Raw genomic sequence first — 16,958 nt, forward strand, 5'->3', positions numbered from 1 at the left:
TGATTTTCAGTGGACTTTGCACAAGTGTTAAAAAAATCTTTGTTTTTCCAGAAGCTTTTGTGGGGAAATCAACTGGCAGGGTTTGGAGGATATCTGTAGAAATCAAAATTCACCATAGCAGTCTTATTTCCTACACTTACTTACCTACTGTCATGTTCACCACAAGTACTCAACATCATGTGTATGGGGCAGGGGAGTAGAAAAGTGACATCGGTTGAAATTCTCTGCATTCACTTGTGTTATTTCATACCAAATGCAGCAACATTAGTATCAGGTATAGCTTTGTTCTTAGTTAGACCTTCACATTGATCCCTCCTTCCTTCTAAAACCTAAGTCATGGATCTGGAGCATGCAAGTCAGTATCGTAACACATGCACAGCCAGCCTGTAGGTCTCCAACCAAGACCTTATGAGGCAGTTTTTCAGTCAGAATTCCTCTTTTAATAAACACAACACACAGAGATGCTGTTTGTTTTCACAAATCTGTTAAAGGTCATATTTCCCAGGTCAGCCTGAGAACCTTTTAATTTCTGTTCTGCAACTGAAACTTAACTTTATCAGCAGCAGCAGTTCATTGGTTTATAAGAAAATGCTCATGATTGGGGTTGGGGGGGGTGAGGGAGGGAGTGCTGTTTTTCCATTGCCTGACCCCAAAAAGAGGAACAAAGAATGTGCTGTTGCTGATCTGTGCATAAATGCTGGCCCAGGCATTTGATTTGCCCTTCAGGGGCTTTTTGAAGATAGATTAGATTAGCAGAAGTGGTGATCATGATTTATTTTTTTTTTTGTAATAGTCAGATGCTCACCTCCATTCCACTGTGTGGCTCTAAAGGGAGCAAAGCCCTGGGCTAAGTACAGGCAGTCAAAAAGCCCAAGGCTGAATTGATTCGGTCTTTGCAGGTTAGTCTAACCTGTGTAGATGGAACCAATAAGCAGGTAAACAGACATTCTCTTTGGATTCCAGAAGTGCAGCCACACGCCTGCAGTGGCTCAGGCCAGAAGCTGGGGGTGCTGGAGCATGTCTCTCTGCTTGGCTGGAGCGGACAGTTTAGGCCAAGGCTAGGCTGCCCACTCTGTGAGACTGGGGAGAGGCAGGGTTTGCAGGGGAAAGCATCCTGGGATGCTAGGGGGCTGAGAATTAACTTGAATCTTGAGGGGAACTGGGACAGAAGGTCAATAAATTGATTTAAACTAAATCAGTTCAGTCTGATACTACATCTATCCAAGTAGATCTTAAATTAGTTTTGGCCAATTTGAAAGCAGTTTATGTACACTGAACTTCTGTTTTGTTACAGATTTGAACCGGTTTCCATTCACTTATACTAGTTTGTGTAACTTCTATCCCTAGCCCTGGACACATGAGGCAGCTGGAGGGCAGCCACACTTTGCTCAGAGCAGAGCTGACTTATTCTGTGTTAAGGAAAGCATGGTTAATGCATGGGTGTGCCAGGGACTGAGACTGGGAAAGGACTGCTGGGTTCTCCTTCCCCTCACAGACAGAACAGACTATTTTTTCTGTTCCATGTGAATCCAACTTGAAAACTGCAGCATTAGAGCAGAGTGCATTGGGGTTCCTGTTTTGCAATAGACTTTTCCTGTCCGAGAAGGAAAAACCTAACTGTATAAGACCAATTGTACACATATTATCCTTTGCAGTTCCTTGCATATGTTTAGGTAGTATATAAATACTAATGATTTTTACCACCCCAGGTTTTGACTCCTTATTTTTAAACAGTGCATTAATAATTAGGCAAATGCTAAAAATCTTCCCTGAGATGGAAGATATTATGAGTCTCATCACTTTCAATTTTGGTTTTGACAGGTGAAATAAAAGTAGTTTTTCTGTTTGTTTTATGAAAGTATGGTATGTGAGAGCCAAATCTGCTAAGAATTACTCTTGTATGTACAGATGCATGCTGCAAGTAAGAATAAGCATGAAATATTTGATTTTCCAGTAATCGGCTCCCTTCAAATCACAGGTGAAAATGTTAGGCTTATATTAAATGTTAGGCTTATATTAACTTGCAGCTTTCTTGCAAATGACTTGCAAGTGTGCTTTCTTGCCTAATCTCCTCTTAAAAGGGGTTCCATAACAGGAAAACCTGTACAGGCCTTTTATTTATTTTTAAATCCTATTTTATTTTTGAGCATCTTAATTTATCACCAGTTAATGGCTCATTTTTATTTTTTTTTTTAGGTAGGGAATACTTTAAGAAGGGATCTTACAGCATATTTATATATCCTTATTAATTTAAGATCTTGATTCAGTAGAGCAAATATGTATGCTCAAAACTGAATTCTGTGGGACTTTCACACATTCTTCATTGCCCTGAATTGGGCAGTATAATTCTTGGCATGGCTATAAAGGGTCTAATCTTGCCAATGCATGCTTTATACAAGCAACTATCTTGAGATCACTCAGGTTACTGTTGTTATATGGTAAAAGTTGCTAAACGGGTACCTTGCCCTCATCTAGATATAAATGTAACTATATAGATATCTATATGGATATATAGACTTATATACACACTGCAGAAATACCAAAATTAAAGCACTTCCTCTTGTTACAGATTGCAGAGGGAATGGCATACATTGAAAGAAAAAACTACATTCATCGAGATTTGAGGGCAGCAAATGTTCTGGTTTCAGATATGCTTATGTGCAAAATAGCTGATTTTGGCTTAGCAAGAGTAATCGAAGATAATGAATACACAGCAAGGGAAGGTGGGTATAATTTTCTATTTTTTTAACACTGTAAAATACTCCTTTTATGATTTAACAACTAAATTAGCGTTGCATTTGGAAACGAAACAAAAAAGTGTAGTGTAAAAACTTACACAGTCCACCCCATACAGCATGCCCTGTGCTGGAGCCAAAGCTGCCATTGCCACATGCCCGAAGGCATGGCATCAGCTCTGGCTCTAGCACAGGGCACATGGCAGGGTCCAGTGGTCAGGGGGGCAAGACTGTGGCAGCAGAGACAGGTAAAATGGCTGGGGGTGACTAGGGCCTGGGTCGGCCCTCGCTTGCCAATCACCACGTCCACCAAGGCCCTGGATTCTGCAGCAAGCCACTTCCTAACTTCCAGCAGCCTGCCAGTAGCCAAGTGGCCTGGATAGAGTGGCTCTGTGGGCCAGATCTGGCCTCAGGCTGTATCTTTAACACCTCTGGTCTAGACAACAAGAACATTTGAAAAGTACCATTTGTGTCACCTTTATGAGCAATACAACCTAAAAATATTAAATCCAACTGATTAATTTGTAAAGTGACTGACTCTCCTAAAGTCTCTGGGACAGTCCTGGTTGTGTTATGGTGTCCTTAGACCGTCCCTGATTTGTCATACTGATCTGGAACTGCCCAAATATTCTGGCCACATCCTACTGAATCTGCTGAGAAGAAACACTGCACAAGACTCTGCTGCTTCCAGTTTGGGAGACAGCTACAGGCTGCTTTGTGAACTGAAACCACTGTAGCTGTGTTCACCCAGAACTACACCTGGGTGAATTAGTGATGATGCTCAGGCTACCTGCAGCACCATGGTACCATACTTAGCTATACTAACCAAAACTGCAGGTGGCATAAGACTAGACTACTTCTGGTTCTAGTGGTCTGTAAATAATTGGGGCTACATCCTGATTTTTGTTTCCTGAAAGTTGGCTGCTTTTACTAATTTGATATCACCATTATTTTTTTTGTCTGTTGAATTAGACTGTGAACTGGGTTTTGTCTCCAGAACTCAGTTAAAATGTTCCATTTATTTTAAGCCGAAGTGCCTATCTGAGATGCACCCCTATACGCCCTTCCTTTTATGAAATGGGAATATCTATGAGATTTTTTTTCCCCTGGTGGAGCTGGGGGGGAAAAAACCTTTGCAGAGCTATGGCAATTCTGCCATCCTCATGTGGATGTTCTCTTTAAGGCAATGAAATAGCAGTGGGGCAATGTGTGTGGTAGGCTGTTTACTCCTTATGGTATTCTGTCATAGGAGTGAACTTCTTAGCAAGGCCAGGATCTGTGAAGAAACGAAGCCTACATACAGGGAGGTTGTTTGGGGGTTTTATGTAGTATGTTTTTGCTAATTTTGTCACAAGTACATGTGAAAAGTACCTTTTTAAATTAGCTTTAGTAGATGCACCATTAGTCTGTACTTCTCCACATAGTCCATGTGGATGGAGGTCATCTATCCTTTATCCAAAACAAAAAATAAAACCACCATCTTGTGACTCATGAGTCAGCCTGCCTGGCTGTGGACCCCTTGGTTGGCTGTCTCTTGGTTTCCCAGCTTGGTTCCTGCCTGGCTTTTCTGCTACAGTTTTAAAAGAAATGGTACACATGTTATTGCATAGCTAGAAATTGATCATTTAGGATGGTGGTTCCCAAACTTTTGTTCCTGAAGGTCCATTTCAAATGGGCAGTCCTGGGTGTGTAGGTTGCATCAAAGGTGCTTATGAGCTGCATTTAGCCTGTGGGCTACACTTCCCTGGTAACAGGTTTTTTTTGTTTGGTTGGTTTTTTTTAAAGACTACAGGGCTGAGGACTGTATCAAAAGGCCCTTACAGGCTGCATTTGCCCTGTAGGCTATGCTTTGGAAACCTCTGATTGAGGACAGTAAACGGGACACTGATGTGCAAAGAAGAATAACCCAAGGCATTAGTTAGGGTAAAAGGAAGGCAGAGTACTAAGGAGTTAGTAAATAATAGCTATTCAGTAAGAAAGGGGAGGAAGGAAGAACCAAATGAATTTTTCAGAATAAGTAATGTGGAGAAAGAAGTTTGCTTATTAGCCAGCTTTGGGTCTTGTATATTAACTAAATAAACCATGGGGGTATATCATTCTTGAACATCCCAAAACTTACATTCACTTCCATGCACCCTAACAAAGTAGCTACTTCCAAAGTTTATGGGCATTTTCCCAGTTTCCATAGCTTATCCAAAGCCTTGCATGAAAAGGGGTAGTTCTTGAATTGCTCTTTTGTCTTAAAAAAATAACGTCCTATTCCCTTTGAATTTTTCCCACTAAATTATGGAAAGATTTTATTTAGGTGTCCTTTGATGGAACCTTAGGAATCAGAAGTGAAAGACATGATTACAATTTTTTTGTATAATAACAGAACCTGAAACATAAGATGCAATCAATTAAAGATTATATTAGTAATAGACTTCTGCTTAACACTGCAGGCTTCTTTTCAAGGACAGTAATCCTGTTTGTGGAACAAAGATTGTCCCCTTAGTATTGGAAAAAAGGAACATTATTTAGGTGTAATGTTTATGATGATGTTTCAGTGTATCTGAGAGTCAACATATTACATATGAAGTTTAGCTTTTCACTTACACTTTTGATTCCTACCCATGAGAAGTTAAATGGAAATAGTTTACCAGGCTGTTAAGCATTTTGTATTCATTTTTACGTCTGGAAGGGACCTCCGTAGATCTTCTCGTCTGACCTTCCATAGGTCTTCTAGTCTAAATTTTTAAGCGTAATATTGATGAGAGTTATCACATTGACAGCACAAGTGAATGAGATCTTTGGTTAACTCACAGAGGTGCAGTGTATGGTATGTATCTGAGGTGGTTCTTGTATTGTCCCAGTAATGGATCCTAAGCCTCCACTAGGAAGAGAACATATGTTTAACTCGAAGAACCACAGTGCTCTAATGTCCTTTGTCTCCTTTGAAATTCCACCCTGAACTTAAGATTTTTAAAAGAGACTAAGGATGTTAGATTGCCTAGCCCTTAGATTACTTTGAAAAACTCCATCTTAAATTCTTAACCTCTGAGGCTGCCAGGAGAAACATGATGACTGTTGGACAGGAAGACTTGTTAGTACCTTTTGAGGTTCCTAAAAATAATAGTAGGGTTTTGTCTGAAGTGTTCATTGTACACGCAATTCTTTAGGGAAATAATAGCGGGTAATAATAAAAGTTCATTAAGACTTAAGTGTTACAAAAGCATATCCAAGCAACTTATACCTTGATAAATTGAGTGTGTATTGTTTTGTAGGTGCAAAGTTCCCTATAAAATGGACAGCACCAGAGGCAATTAACTATGGTTCCTTTACAATCAAGTCTGATGTGTGGTCTTTTGGAATTCTCCTGTATGAAATTGTTACTTATGGAAAAATCCCTTATCCAGGTATGAACATGTTAATCAAAATTAATTTGAATGTTGATATTCTTGAAAAGAGGCATAGAAAATAATTAACCAAAAATAATGCATCAGGCAGTGGAACAGTTGTGGTATATCCTGTAGGCTATATTAAAGTATTTTAAAAAGTCATAGTCATTGTGTGTCTTACTGCAGTGGTTGAGGATGATCCCACATGGTTGAGGATGATCACGCCCATTGGTTAAGACTTCTTACTGCATGGCAGCTTCAAATCAGTACATTATAACATAATTCTTTACATTATTTCAGTGTAGTATTAATTTTTTATGAAATTGGATGTTAAAATTGTAACAGGCTGAATTTCAATAATCATCAATTAACCTGATTTCCAGGAGCTGACATTAAATGGTTTACTGACAAATTAGATACACTTATGAGTTCTAAATATTGTTACTAATCGTACAGAAGTAGGCCTGGAAGGGACCTTCAGAAGTCACCTAGACCAACTCCCCTCCACGTGAGGCAGGATCATCTGTATCCAAACCATCCCATACAACCATAATCTAAACTCTGCATAAGACTGTCATCAACCCTGACACAACATAGACCTAATAACTGAACCTGACACAGGTAAAGCAGAGGAATTATGACAGCCAATGTCCTGCTTCTACAAACTGTCAATATATGATCAAAAGGTCCCAAATAGAGGGCCATGTCCCCTGCTACAGAGGATGACAAAACCCCCTATAACCCATACCAATCTGACCATGAGGTAAAATTCCTTCCTGACCCCAAATATGATGATTGGTGTGACCCTGAGCAGAGGGGAAAAATCCTCTAGCCAGGAAATTCCAGCTTTGCTCCTAGCAGGAGGATTGGCATGCCCCAGTTGATGTCCCCAGCCTTAGCTGCAGCCAGCACCCAATGTCTCTGCGGGTATGGACACACAGAACATAAAAAAAATGGGTGGGGGGAGGCAGGAGCAACCAGCAGAGCCCAGAAGCATGGTAAGTATCTATGGTAGAAAATAGGCATAGCTATGCCTAGATATATTGCTGGCCAATGGCTGTCCAACCTCTTCTTGAACACTTCCAATGATGGAGAGTCCACAACTTCTCTAGGCAGTCTATTCCACTGCCCTAATATTCTAACAGTGAAGAAGTTTTTCAGGATATCTAAACTTACTTTGCTGCAGCTTGAGTCTATTTGTCCATATCCACCTCTCTGCAGCAAGAGAAAAAAGGTGCTTTGCCTCTTCTTTATGGCAACCCTTCAAGTATTTGAAGACTGCTACCATGTCCCCTCTTAAGTGCCTTTTCCACAAGCTGAACACACCTAGCTCGTCCAGCTTACCCTCATATAACTTGCTTTCAAAAACCTTGTTCAGCTTTGTTGCCCACCTCTGGATCCTCTTTAACTTCTCCATGTCCTTTATGTGGAGCCCAGAACTGCCCACAGCAATCCAGATAGGGCCTAACTAGTGCTGAGTAGGGAGGCACTGCCACCTCCCATGTCTTGCACTTTTTGCTTCCTTTGATACACCCCAAAACTGCATTTGCCTTTTTGTGTGGCTTCATCACAGTGCAGACTCGTATAGAGTCTGTGATCTACCAAGACTCCCAAGTCCTTTTCCATAGTGTTTCCATCCAGCCAGATGTTATCCATTTTATATTTGCGTTTTTGATTATTCCTCCTAAAGTGCAGCACCGTGCATTTGTCTGCACTGAACTCCATCTAATCCATTTAGCTCTAGCCCACTTTCCAATCTGTTGAGATCTTTCTGAATTGTTCTTGCATACTCCAACCTGTCCACAATGCTTCCCAGTTTTGTGTCGTCTGCAAGCTTGCTCAATAAGCTTCCTGTGCCAGCATCCAAATTGTTAATGAACATGTTGTACAGCACTGGCCCCCCCCATGGGACTTCATTCAAAACTTCCTGCTGTTCTGATATGCACCTGTTAACAATTACCTTTGCTTGCAACTATTGAACCAGTTATCTATCCACCTTGTAGGAATTTTTCCAGCCCACATTTCTCCAATTTACTAATAACAGCAAATCATGTCAAACAAACTTGATCATCTTCTTTGACACAGTAACCCCTTGGGTGGATGAAGGGAATGCTGTGGATATTGTGTATCTGGACTTCAGCGAGGCTTTTGATAAGGTCCTACATGACCTTCTCATAGACAAATCCACATTTGCTGCTTGTGGTCAGCCTTTCCTCTTCCAGATGCTTACCAGATGGCCTTCTTTAGAATATGCTCCAGTAATTTCTCAGGTATGTAGCTGAGGCTAATTAGTTTGTAGTTCCCCAGGTCCTCCTTCTTGCCCTTTTTTTAAAAAGGGGGAACTATGTTGGCCCTTTTCCAGTCCTCTGGTACCTGGCCCATCTCCCACAACTTAATGACGATCATTGCCAAGGACTCCGAGTTCTTGTCCTGCAGTTTCTTCAGGACCCTTGGAGGAAGCACATCCAGCCCTGCTGACTTGAATTCATTCAGACCCAACAAAAGCTTTCTAACAATTTCTTTTATCTCCTCCCTCAGCTTGCCCCCTTCTTTATCCAGATAATCCCTATTAGGTGTCTAAAAGCTTACATTTTTTGTGAAGACTAAGTCAAAGTAGCTGTTTAGTAGCTCTGCCTTCTTTGTATCTTCAGGTAAGAGTTCTCCCTAGCTTGCTAACAGAGGACCCACAGTTTCCTTGGTCCTTCTTTTCTGGCCAACATACTTCTAGAACCTCTTCTTACTGTTCTTAATTTCCTTTGCCAGGTTCAGCTCATTCTTTCTTTTTGTCTTCCTGATTCTTTGTCCCTGCAGGTTCTTGCTACTTCCTATTATGCATCCTTGTTGACCTGCCCATTCTTCCCTTGGCTGTATATTTTCCTTTTGCAAGGCATTTTAGAAGCTCTTTGTGCAGCCAAATTGGTTTCTTCTTGTGCTTCCATTGTGTTGTGACTTCCAATACTGTGCCCCTTGGAAGCTCCTCCCTCCCCCCAAGTGCCTTTATCCTTCAGTATGTCCTGCCGTGATACCATGCCTATTAGCTCCTTGAATTGGATTAAATCTGCCTTTTTGAAATCTAGTGTGCTAATTTTGCTGACCTTATGTGCTTTCCCTGTCTCAGGTTCTATCATATCATGATTACTACCTCCCAAGTTGCCAATCACCTTCACATCTTCCACCAATTCTTCCCTGTTAGTCAGGACAAGATCTAAAATAGATGATCCACTATTTGTTTCCTCCACTTTCTGGAACAGAGAAAATTTTCCTCTATACAAGTTAGGAACCAGCTTGACATTTTCTGTTTGGTTGCAATGTTCTTCCAGCAGATGTCCTGAAAATTGAAGTCTTCCATCAGCATCATCCCATAGCTTTTGGTTAAATTTGTCACTTGTTTGATGAGTACCTCATCCACCTCCTCTTCCTGATTTGGTGGCCTATACCAACTCCCACCACTGTATTGGTGCCATGTCTTTCACCTTTCATCTTCATCCAAATGCATTCTAATTTGCTGTTTGGTTCCTCCTGAACCAGGGGACAAGTCTGCGTGTTTTGGACGTACAAGACAACACCATCACCGTTTCTGCCAACCGTTCTTCTGAAACAGAATGTAACCCTCATTGTTCACATAATGAAATAGAGCACTTGAATAAATGGACTTTCAAGTCAGTAATGCTGCTGTTCTCTTGGCTACAGTAATATTTTTGTCAACCTTAGACATCCCAAAAGAAGATGGAAGTAGAATCCACAGAAGTGTTCATTTTCTGTGCGAATAGCAAAAAACTGCTTCATTACTACCTAACATACCAGTTATGTTTAAGCACCTTAATTTTTGCTTTTCTTTGAAGATTTCTTTTTTCTTTGCACAAGAACATGCTTTAGTTTATTTTCAGCACACAGAAACAGCTGCTACTAAGGTTGTCAACTGGGGTTATTGAGAAGGCCCTAGGGGGTATGCACAGGCGGGTGGGGATGGAGTGCTGCCATGCATCATCCTGCACTGCCATGCAGGCACTGCCTGCCCAGTTGGACACAGTGGCTGCTGGCTCTCCTTGTGTGCCCCACCCCTGCATCCGGCTGTGCACCACACCCTCCCCTTCTCTGCATCCAGCCACCAGGGGTACACTGGTCGAAAAAGGTTGAAAACCCTTGAGCTACTATAAAGGATATTTATGTACATACTTTCCATGTGTCAGGCATCTTTTGTTAACTTCCCAAACACTCTCAGAAGCAGAATGTCTTTGCAAATGCTAACTGAAGAGCCACAGATATTCCTGGAGAAATCTGGGTGGCTTAACCATGCTATTCTGCACTTCCTACTTCCACTTAATTAATGAGAAGAAGACCTCCAGAGCCAAACCTTCTTTCAGGCATAGTTGTAAAGTTCACGTGCCTTTTCAAACACAGGAGTTCCCAGAAATGCTTTGCTAGGTGCTACAGATCTGTCTGTTTAACATTTGAAAGAATTCCAAGCATGACTATTAGTAGCACTTGGAGTTTTGCAGTCCCAGGATTCATAAATGTTTTAAGTGCAAGAGCAGTGACATTTCAGGTCGTCTTGGTTGAAAAGGGCCAAAGCAAGCTTGTCACCCCAAATTCAATTATGGGAGAACAGACCTTCCATCTGGCATTTTAATGAAACAGGTGAAAGGTGAGCCTCCTTGGATGAGATTAAGGGACAGCATATAGACTGCAGCTAGATGAGGAGAAGCAAAAACGGGTATGTTCACTGCTGCAAGCATTTCAGTATTTCTTGAGCTCAATGGGACTGCTTATGCCCTGAAGTCTATAGCACTGCTAGCATGCTTTATTTTTAAACACAAGCTTGAATTCTTTGTTTGATCAGGACCCAAAGAGGTGAATGGGTAACAGGTCTACAAGATACAGCAGAGGGTTTAGTTAACCATTGGGTGCTGCTTCCCCAAGAGAATGTCAGGTTCAAGTTGTGTGCACAGTGGGCACAAAGGACACTTTGAATACCCACAGAATCATAGAAAATGAGGGTTGGCAAGGACCTCAGAAGGTCGTCTGGTCCAACCCCCTGCTCCAAGCAGGACCATCCTCAATTAGATCATCCCAGCTCAGGCTTTGTCTAGCTGGGTCTTAAAAACCTCCAAGGATAGAGAATCTACCACCTCTCTAGGTAACCTGTTCCAGTGTATTACTACCCTCCTACTGAGAGTTTTTTCCTAACATCTTCCCTTGCTTCAACTTGAAACCATTGTCCCTTGTTTTGTTATCTACCACTGAGAACAGTCTAGCTCTCTCCTCTTTGAATCCCCCACCCTTTCAGGTAGTTAAAGGCTGCTATTAAATCCCCCCTCAGTCGTCTTTTCTCTAGACTAAATAAGCCCAGTTCCCTCAGCTGCCTCCAAAGTCATGTGCCCCAGCTCCCTAAACATTTTCTTTGCCCTCCACTGGATTGAGTGCATACTTGGCAAATTTGTGAACAACACCAAGTTGAGTGGAATTTCAGATGCTCCAGAGGGTAGGACTAGGATCCAGAGTGACCCGAATAGGTTGGATAAATGATCCTCAATCAATAAAACAACATGCAACGAAGTTCTGCATTTAGGACGAAATAATTGCATGCCCAAATACAAACTGGGGAGTGAATGGCTAGGCTACACTACTGAAGAGAAGGATCTAGGGGTTACGGTAGACCATAAGTTGAATATGAGCCAACAGTGTTCTCTTGCAAAAAAAAAAAAAAACCAACAAAAAAACATCATCATACTGAGTTGTATTAACCGGAGTGTCACTTGCCAATTGCAGAAGTGATCTTTTGTTGTGTTTAGCACTGGTGATGCCTCACTTGGAATACAGTGTCCAGTTTTAGGCCCTACACTTTAAGGAAGATGTGGACCATTTGAAAAGAATCCAGAGCAGAGCCACAAAGGTGATTAGGGGCCTGGGAGATGAGATTTATGAGGAAGAGCCAAAAGAGCTAGGGTTATTTTGTCTGGAGAAGAGAAGACTGGGGGGGCGGGGATTTGATAAGTCTTCAAATACTTGAAGGGTGATTTATAGAAAGGATGGAGATGGGCTTTTCTCTGTGGCTGTAGGGGACAGTGCTAGGATCAATGGCCTCAAGCTGCAGCAATGGAAATGTAGGTTAGAGATTAAAAGGAATTTTCTGATTGAAGGTGCTAAAGCATTGGAATGGGCTACCTAGTAAAACTGTGGCATCTCCATCCTTGTAAGTTTTCAAGAGTAGGTTAGACATACACTTGCCTGGAATGTTTTTAGTCTGGGAGGATTTAGATTACCTCATGAGGTCCCTTCCAGCCCTATTTCCATATGATCCTGTTGGAAAGAGAACTTTGTCAATGTCAGTAAAATTGCTTCAACTATCACATCAATTTGTTGGCAGATTTTTTTTTTTAAGTCACCCATATTTCTTTGGTTGATTTCAGAAAGTTAAATGTAAAAATGTAATATGAAGATCCAGCATGTGATCAAAATATGTGATACCAGCTTATTGTCCTTAAGTCGGAACAAACAGCTGTGAAAATGTGGCTTAGCAAATTAGTCAGTCTAATTCAAGTATAAGACGCAAAACTCCAGTATGATGAGTATGTCCTGGTGATGTGTACTGGGGCTAGGGTAGAAATCATAAATTATTAAACTCTAGCAAGATTGTCTTAAGATTTTTATTAACAGTTTTAAAACTAACTAAATCTCTGGTATTAAATGAATTCAGCTTAAAGCAACATGGAAATGGTTTGAATTAAAACTGACAAGTGGCTAATACCAGTATATAGAGAGTCTAAACGAGGAATTTGGCAGAAGGTATTTTGAGTTGAGAAAACTGAGTTTTGTGAGCCTTGTTCCCAAATGCCAACAGCTGTTCTTCCTCCTGATAAACTTGAAGTGATTAGTGTGATTATGGTTACAAGAACTATTTTGAAATATGACACACACATCTAATCTTGTATACAATTTGAACCAGTTGTTAGGAAACTCATTTCCAGATGATCAAAGACTATGTCAAATACTGGAAACATCCTAACTGGCATTCTGATGTTATCAACAATTCCATATTACATGCACCTCCTTTCAGAGACAGATTCTTCCTCCATGCTACTGATCACATTGTGCCCTTTTGTTCTACTCAGTCATTCTTGACCCTCACACCCCAGTGCTGAATCTTGGTGGTAGGATTAGAGGCAGCAATGTAAAGGTATTGTTTCTATATCCTGTCAAGTTTAACAGCTACAACTGTTAAATTTGAGAGCGTTCCATTATACTTTACAGTTAGCATCCTGTGTTAAATCATAAATTGGATAAGAGATGTGCACTCTGGTTGAATATCAGTTAGGAAACAAAGTGCGTCTCTGGTGAAACTGTTAAGAAATATTCTGACTGTAGAAAAATCCTGAAACATTTTGAGGAAAGCAGCTATGCTTTGCTATCTGTAATCATACCAAATGGAATCTAACACAGCCAACCGGGTGGTTGTATAGTGGAAAACTTGCACATTTAATGAACACATTCATAATATTATGTCCGTAACAATGTGGCTGAGCATGTGTGCTTGTGACTTCACTAACAAACATGGATAAAAAGACTCTTGAAAGTCTGGGCTGGAGGCCTGTGGCAGTTATGTTTTCATATAGGCTTCTTGTCAGTAGGCTGCAGCACAAAATAGATATATTTTGCCTTGGGTACTAATTGTTGCAGAATAATGGTGCAAGGCTTCAATCCTACAAGATGCTGGGGCCATTTAGCCCCTGTCTAGCCAAAAACTGAAACTCATGAATAGTCTTATTGGGTATAAAGGGCTCTTGTTCAGTACAGCAGCTCTACTCACCTGCTTAAAGATAAGTGTATATTTAAGGTGTTTGTTTTTTTAATTGTGGTCAGGGGGTGGATCACTTTGCAAGGTCAAGCCCATGGTGAACTGGAGTTCTTCTACATGTTCACTATTGAGCCTATAGAAAAAATAAAATTAGCACAAAAGCATGTGGGACTGTTGTATCATTAGTTCTCTCTTCACTGTTTTCCATAAAGGTCTTGGCCTTTGCTGTGTGTTTATGGAGCATCAAAAGACTCTTATTCTATGACATCTTGTTCTTCTAGTATCCTCCAAAATTTATTGTTATACAAAAGCAGGTACTCTTTATAGAAAAGCAGGGGAAGTTTTTTAGCATTTTTACCAAATTAAGGGCAAATTTAAAGATGCCCAAAACTAAGGATTCTAGTCCAGATCCAAATTCCATAGTCCAGACCTATTTCTACAATAGGCTCAAACTGAAAGTAGAAGCAAATATCTCTGAACTTTGAAAGGTTTGGAAAATTTCATAGGTACTTTGAAAAGTTTGCATATAAATTCTTTGCCTCAGGCTCATTTTCGTCGTTAATACAATATTTACAGGGAATTACGACAGATGTTAAAAGCATAGGCTCACCTTTGAGAGCTACGGGAGACCTTTCTTTGTGTTCCACCAAGTGACTTCTTTTGAGTGAATAAGCTAATGGGTTTATTTAGACAGCCTGTGGACTGTGGTTGGCAGAACTTGCATGCATATAGAAATTATTCATATAGATATTTAAATATGCAGAAAATCTACAAATTAAAATGGCTTATCCAGCTGTAGTGCAGATGTTTCCTTATAAGCTAAACAGGTCAAGTAAGAGCATTTGTCTGCCAAATTATGGGGCGATGTAGGTGTGTGTAGTCACTGTGTGATTCAGGAAATCATCAGGTTTTCCTCCAGTGGACTGCTATGCAGGAGAACCAAACCATCTTTCAGGGTACTACAGCTTGCTTCATATGGAGCATATGCTTCACATGGCTTTACCCTGTCTGTTCTGACACACTGCACATCCCAGGAAGACCTATGAAAGAATCAGTGTGACTATCCATATACCCAGACAGAACCAGACACAATATGGCCTTCTGATAGAAAAGTGAAGCATCAAACTCCTCTCAGCACTTTCATTCAAGCATATTTCTTGTTTCAGCACTCTTCCTCTTTATTTCAAGCACTACTGTGTCTGGAAATCAACTAGCAAAGTATGCTGCTAAATTCAGTCTAACAGTTGCCACTCCAGAAAATAAGTGTTAGTATCTGAAACGTGCCTTGCTTTGCTGATCTTGGTACAATCTACTTCATTGATGCATTCAGATCTGCCAGTTGATAATACGACTTAATTTGTGTTGACAAAAAAAATCTTTAGTCGCTTAGAGATATTATGTACGGGCCAAATTCTGATCAGCAGGCATCCTGGTTTTCTCTAGTTTAAAAAAAATCCTGAATTTTCAGATTAAAAAAAGTAACCCCAAATCCACACTTTCCTGTGATTTAAAACAAAACACCACTAATACACACACATGCACCTTCATTTTAATCACAGGAAAAATGTGGATTTGAGGCTACTTTATTTAATCTAAAAACTGAGGATTTTTTTTTATCAGAGAAAACCAGGATCCCTGCTGATCGGCTATGCTGTACTAAATCCAGAATAACTGCATTGGTTTTAAAAGAATTAATGGAAAAATGCATGGGTATAACTGGCGTGAGATGTCATTTGCTCTATGGCAGTTCTTCCTTCCTGATCAAGCTGCTTTTCCTCATTGGTTTCAGAGAGAGGAGCTTAGAAGCTTGAGCAAAAGAAAAAAATGACTAACACTTTTTCCCTTCCTGGCCTTGTAGTTTTGCTTTAGGAAAAGCAGCTTTGGTACAGAGCATTGTGGACATAATACACCTGGCATTTCCCTTGTTAGTTCTATGAAAATCCTTCTGTCATTCGGTTCCTGATGCTCTTGGCCATTTGCTTTCCTTCATCACATCACTTGGCTGCCCCTGGAAGTCCTTCTGCATTCTTAGAATGTTGCAAGATATTTTTGGAAGGAGCAGAAAAGCAGGGCATAGCATGCAATATTTGCCACTGCTGTGAGGAGAGAAAATTTACATAGGAACCAGTGGCCTTCGTAAGAAACCACAAAAGAATCAGATGCCCTGTCCTTTTATGGAAAACAGTGTAGAGAAATCTGATGAATGAGGCATTTATATTCAAGACAGACTGCTCCCATCTTACTTCCCACAGCTCTTAAGCCACAGAGATGTGGCACTGTTTTTTCCTTAGTGATGGAGAAAAGACTTGTAGGGCAACTACATGAAACTTCACATCAATACTGAAAATTAGGGACTTACGTGGAGGAACACCTAGTTTACAGAGCTAAGTTGGACTTAAGTCTTACGTAGGTGCTGAACTGTTCCGTCCTGTTAAGAGTGGTAAATTGTGAGGCATCTTGCTCTTCAATAAGAGTGAAGTAAGCTATCTAGCAAATAATATGGGCTAAGAGCGTGTATATGCACAGTTATCACAGACCAGCTGATGTGCTGTAAATTGATATTCTAGCTTTTTTTTAACTTATTCACATAGCCATATCTTAAGATTACTTTGAGCATAAACTGGTCTGGAGCTGTATAATAAGTTTGTTCTTATAGACTACAGTATAACATGTAGTAGCTATCAAGCAATATGCTCGCTCACTCTTGTAACGCATGCAATTGCTGTCAGGAAGGCCATTTTAAAGGAAACTTGTAGCAAATGGCTCATAAAAAAGGCAAACAGGCTTTGTTAGGATAGGTGTTAGATAAGTGATGACTTAAATCCTCTAGGATAAGGAAAATTTTCCTTGTTGCATTACTTTGTACTTATCAGTGCTGAAGTTCATCTGTCATTTTTTTGCCTGCTCACTTAGCTTGCTAAGATCTTTCTGCAGCTCCTCTCCATCAGACTTGGACTTGGGTACCCAGAATAATTTGGTATCATTTGCAAACTTGGAGATTTCACTGTGCACCCCTATTTGCAAGTCACTGATGAAAATGTTGAACAAAAC

The 16,958-nt window shown here is 40.5% G+C and overlaps 1 protein-coding gene across 4 annotated transcripts in view; it reads left to right on the plus strand.

The window, feature by feature from the left end:
- LYN (LYN proto-oncogene, Src family tyrosine kinase) overlaps positions 1-16,958 on the plus strand; it is an 86,577-nt gene that overhangs the window by 65,947 nt on the left and 3,672 nt on the right. For all 4 annotated transcript variants that reach the window (XM_090039986.1, XM_090039987.1, XM_090039984.1 and 1 more), the window contains exons 11-12: positions 2,570-2,723; positions 5,999-6,130. In XM_090039986.1, coding sequence (XP_089896112.1) covers positions 2,570-2,723; positions 5,999-6,130 — 286 coding nt within the window. The remainder of the gene's footprint in view (positions 1-2,569; positions 2,724-5,998; positions 6,131-16,958) is intronic.

This window comes from Crocodylus siamensis, chromosome 3 (genome assembly GCF_052110815.1).
Source record: "Crocodylus siamensis isolate JL-2025a chromosome 3, ASM5211081v1, whole genome shotgun sequence".
NCBI classification, from domain to species: domain Eukaryota; kingdom Metazoa; phylum Chordata; order Crocodylia; family Crocodylidae; genus Crocodylus; species Crocodylus siamensis.